The sequence below is a fragment of the Crocodylus porosus genome, unplaced genomic scaffold (genome assembly GCF_001723895.1).
Source record: "Crocodylus porosus isolate Cpor-Errol unplaced genomic scaffold, CroPor_comp1, whole genome shotgun sequence".
Taxonomy (NCBI): Eukaryota; Metazoa; Chordata; order Crocodylia; family Crocodylidae; genus Crocodylus; species Crocodylus porosus.
The window spans coordinates 25,006,275-25,011,361 of record NW_017728915.1 but is presented as its reverse complement, the minus strand read 5'-3'; the positions used below and the strand labels follow the sequence as shown (position 1 = coordinate 25,011,361).

The window sequence follows — 5,087 nt, the reverse complement described above, 5'->3', positions numbered from 1 at the left end:
GCAACATGAAGATAGCGACCAAAGAAGAGGCACAAACCAATGAAGGTTAGGCTGGTAGCTGGACCTAATGGTGGGATGTGCCAAATGTATGGCAGTCTCGAATATGCCTATAACTAACTAAAGCATGTATGGATCAAAACTGTTCTAATATTAGAAGAAAAAAGATGGAAAATAACCACAGGCACCATGATGCAGTGGATTTAACACGGGTTGTGACACTTGAACATTTGAGTTCTTTTCCTGCTATTCCAGTTACTTTCACGGTCTGTGAGAGGGTTATATGAGTGAATTAGTGCCTCCATTATCATCACAGCAAAGTATTATTTATCTCTTGCTTTATTTAAAAAAATGTTTTATTGTTTTATTATTAGTGTTCTATTTTACAAAGATGTTATAGTTCAGACAGGAGGAGGAATGGGAGACACTTCGGCAAATTCCATGAATACTGGTATGTATACCAGTCATCAACTGTGTACTGGTATTTACCAAGCAACTATTGTTGTCTATACTGTGTTAGCATTTAGAGGTGAGCTGAGATGCAAAGAGCAAACTGCGTTTTTGCCCTTTTCTTACTCCTTAAGGATGTTTAAAGCTGGCTTAAATTTGAAAACACTGGCTTCTGTATTACATTTGAAATACCAGTGTCTTTTTTCATGGTACATAGGTTTTGAGAGGCTGTAAGTAACTCTTCCTCCTCAGCTGAGAGATGGGAGAGGGCTATGCAGTTTGGACTTCGTCCAAGTCCCACTGAAGGCATTGGCAATTACTTTAATTGACTTCACTGAGTTAGACTGGTCCCTTTGTTGCCCAGTGGGATTACTCAACAGACTTCAGATTATTTTGGCTAAGAATAAGAGCAAACCTTCCCACCGCCCCCACCTGTGGGGAGGAAGCTGCAGCTCAAATTATTACCCCATGAGCAATTGCATTTCTGATTCTCCATATTTTGATAAATTCTTCTGTCAAAAAGGAGTGACTTTTCTTTCTTTTAATTCCTGGGAAAAAACCACTAAATCAATATTCATCATAAAAGCCATATTGTGCCAAAATACAAACTGTGTTGCTTGCCAAATGACCTTTTAAAATGGATTGCTATTGTTCAAATTCCAGTGGAAGTAATCTTACATGTATTGTAGGCTATAGTACAAACTGGTCAAATGGGGTTGAGGTGAAACCCATAGGCTGTTGTCTTTTCATCTCTCTGTATACTGAATGCTAAGATTCAGACAAAAAGGAAAATGTTCTTTATGTTTGTGTAGCAGAGCACTAGGGTGCTCGCTACTGGTAATAGTAATAAGGGAAGCACAGGTGAGGGTTGCCGGGGCAACCGATTGTGGTCAGCTGACCTGAAGGGGGCAGGGCCTGGCCTTTATAAGCAACCAGGCTGAGGCCAGAGGGGGTTCCCTTTTGGCAGCCTGAGGAGCAGGAGCTCTGCTGCAGAGCCGAGCCGAGCCAAGCCGAGCCGCCTGAGCGGCTGCATGATGGTACGGGGTAGAGAGAACCCTAAAGGAGGTATGATGAAGAGCCAGCGTGGCGTGGCGTTTGTACTATAGCCAGGAGGCTTATCTTGTGTTATAGCCGGTTGGCGCATGGCTTTATGTTTCTCTTTGGTTGTTTGTGTAATACCGGAGGACTGGGTGAGGCTGTAAGGGTTGGAGGAGGCCTCAGGGGAGCTCCCCAGTAGCGTGGGAGGTTCCTGCTGCCCTGGGAGGGCACAGTAAGTTGGGGCCAAAGAGGGCACAGCAGTTTGTGCGCTGGAGAGTGGCACTGTGTTTTGGGGTGTCCTGACCCCAGCCCAGTATGGGTGACATCGGGAGGAGCTAGTGGGGTGTCCCGACCCCAGCCCAGCGGGGCAGCATCAGGAGTAAAGCCTGAGCAGGGCGTAAGACCCCTAAGAAGGGTCAGGGGGCCAGGCACGGCTACGGCCACCTGAGCCCTGACCGTGGGGAGCGCGGGAGCTAGGCCCCAGTGCGGGCGGGGAGCGCGGGAGCTAGGCCCCAGTGCGGGCGGGGAGCGCGAGAAGCACAAGCAAGGCCCCAGGGTCGGCGAGCATATTGGGAAAGCCCCAGGAAAGGGGTGAGCTTATTGGAAAAGCTCCAGGAAGAGGCAAGCATGTTGAGCAGGCCCGAGAGGGCTAGTGAGTAGAGGGGCACCAGTCAAGGCACCAGTGAGGGGCGCCGGTTGCGTGACAAGCCCCAGGGGCGCCAGTCAGGGCGCAGAAAGGAAACTGACCAGTCACCGTCTGGTACATCTGTGAGGCCTGGGGCGTGCTACAGGGGAGGTTGGAGGCACGCATAGCCCATACAGTCACCCCATACAGAACAGGGGACAGGATAAACACAGCATCGTGTCCAGGGGGACAAAAGGCAGCCTCCCTTATAAAATTAGACAACATCAAAGACGTGGCAGGCGAGAATGAGGGTGCTGGATCGTCTACTTGGCACGGTAGGGGGCGTTAGGGAGATCATGGCCGCTCCTAGGTCCCCAAACCATGACAGTTTGCATCCTCCTTTTAACTTGTCATAAAAGGTTATATTTCTTCTGGAATTTAAGATCTTTTTTTCTGGCTCAGTATTATGGTTATTTTGTGAAGTGTGGTCTTAGAAATCAACTCGTTCTGATAATCCTATATGCATTACATGGAAAGGGGAGTGATGATTCTGTTCTGTTCTATGGTTCAAAAGTGGCTTCCTGTCATCACCTATATATTTCAGTCTGAGTATATATAAACGGCCAGCTGTTGTGCTGAATAAATTTTGCCCTTTGAGTGACTGGAAATTGGTCTGATTTTATGGTATATTTGAAATTTCAAGCTCAGCCCACATCAGGGTGACTCCCTAAAATTCAGCACATTGATGAAGATGATGAAACAACAGTTAGCTTTTCACGATTAGCAAATACTACGATTTGAATGTCAAGTGTGAATGAAATTCCTACTCATTTAATTTGGAAGGTCAAGCTGAAGCTGCAGAGATTGAGTGAAATAAATTACATCACGCTGAGTTCACCAGGGAATGCCATTTGGATAAACAGCTGGCATCCACACAAGCATTCTTTCAAATACTTTGCACTCATCCCTTAAACTTTAAAGTAGTAATAGTAGCTGTGATATACTGTCATTGCTGCCGTGAATGATCTCGTGGCCACTAGATGGAGCAATTTCATCAATATTTTTCTGAATGTTTCAACTGAGTCCTTTCATCAATACAATTTCATGCGAAATGTAAATATGCAAATATTTTTCAAGTTTACTGTATCTCTTAGCAATATCCAATCTAGCAAACAACCATAAAACTAAATTTTCATGGCTTATCAAATTCATATTTTAATAAGAAAATTTGCACTCCAGGGGAAAGCTTTGATGAATCTTTCCTGTTTGATATTTCAGCTTCCAATCTAATAGTTTTCTCTGTGCCACCTACCCCTTATCCCCAATCTGTATTCCATATATGTCTTGTTCCATTTTACTTGCATATTTCTGAAGAACTTACTTTTTTGGGTTGTTGGAGTCCCATGTTATATTTTATTCCTAAACAAAGAAAAAAGTTACAATCATTATTTAGCAAAGATGTGTATGATAGGCTAATTTTGCACCACTGACATCAACAAGGATTTTTCCACTAACTAGCACATTGTTCTGGGAACAATAATAATAAACAGACCAACAATTAATTTATGTCAGTGTATAGCAACATCTAGTTTTCCTATACCCCTTTCTCTCTGTAGAGCTTGAAGAGTTTTCAAAAGAAAGTGAGTATCATTTATTCCCATTTCACAGCAGCAAAAGTGAGGCAGAGAGGGGGCGGGGGAAGTGGTTTGCCACAGTAACCCATCAGGCTGGTGGGCAGAATCAGGAATTACTAAATTTCTAAGTCCCAGGCCAGCATTCTACTCACTGGATTAAAATTTGGCACTTTCTATATTTAAATGAAATGAAATTGCTTTTACTTGTGCCAACTTCGAATAGTATATTAGTTCTGGATGCTAAAAAGTCTGCATGCAATGTTACCCTTCATTTAAAGAAAAAAAAAAAAACAAACTCAAACCTGCAAATCCATATGTGCTATGTATGAGTGAGGTAATATTTGTGGAGTGTTTTGAGTGTGGAAAGGACTATAAAAGGATGAAGATTATGCTACTTATTAACTTTTAAAGAGTGGTTCAGCTGAAAAAAGAATGATGCAGACATGATTCCCTTTTAAGACTGCAGTAACAATATTTTGCTGTCCTTTATTGTTACTGAGTGTGGTGGGGATTAAGTTCACAATAAAGTGTGGGCTGTTGAAAATGTTTTTTGTATAGACAGTTAGCAGAGATTTTTGGGTGCACCTCTGGGTATAGGATGTTGCACCTCATCACTGTCAGTGCTGCCTGACATGGTGTCATTTAATTAATGGGGCTTACCAAACCATGGCCTTATGGCAAAGACAACTACAGGTCAATGTACTGCTTTATCTTTAGCTTTGTTACCTTTATTGCAAGGTGAAGAGCAGCTCAGTCCCTTAAGATTACTTTTCATGATGTTAATAAGGCTTTTACTAATACTGAGCATATTTTTGGAGAACCAAACGAAAAACTTTACAGAATCTTTTATGCACCTGAGCAGGGATCTTGGCTTTTGTCTGATTTTAAAAAAAAATTAAAAAATCCTAAATTCTCTGATTTAAACCCACAAAGTCTGCATTTTCCTGTGATTAAAATGAAATGCCGCTATCTATATCTGGGTATTAGTTGAGCATAGTTTTATTGATTTTTATTTACAATTTTAAAGCAATTGGGAAACCTACCAGTGCCTCAATCATTATAATAACATAAATTCTAAAGACGTATATATTTTGGCGTTTGATTTGTAGTTTTGTTTACTGTGGAAAATCAGAGCTACCTCTGCCCCCCCTCATCCACCAGGATGCAGGTCGAGATGTGGCTGTCCTCTCAGCTGCTTTGTGGCACTGAGCAGCCCTGATATGCCAGTGCCCTGCCTCTGCCCATTTCAGTGCCCCTCGCTCTTAACCGGCAGCCCCCTAGCCCTGCTGGTGCCCTGCACTCCCAACCCACAGTTCCCCTCCCCTCTCCTCTGGTGCCCTCTG

At 43.2% G+C, this 5,087-nt stretch overlaps 1 protein-coding gene across 4 annotated transcripts in view; it reads right to left on the bottom strand.

Moving 5' to 3' along the window:
- CHST8 (carbohydrate sulfotransferase 8) overlaps positions 1-5,087 on the bottom strand; it is a 278,209-nt gene that overhangs the window by 3,705 nt on the left and 269,417 nt on the right. For 2 of the 4 annotated variants that reach the window (XM_019535853.1, XM_019535854.1), the window contains exon 3: positions 3,492-3,529. In XM_019535853.1, the coding sequence (XP_019391398.1) occupies positions 3,492-3,529 (38 nt within the window). Of the gene's footprint in view, positions 1-3,422; positions 3,530-5,087 lie in introns of those variants that run through there. The other 2 variants (XM_019535855.1, XM_019535856.1) reach the window with 2 other exon arrangements.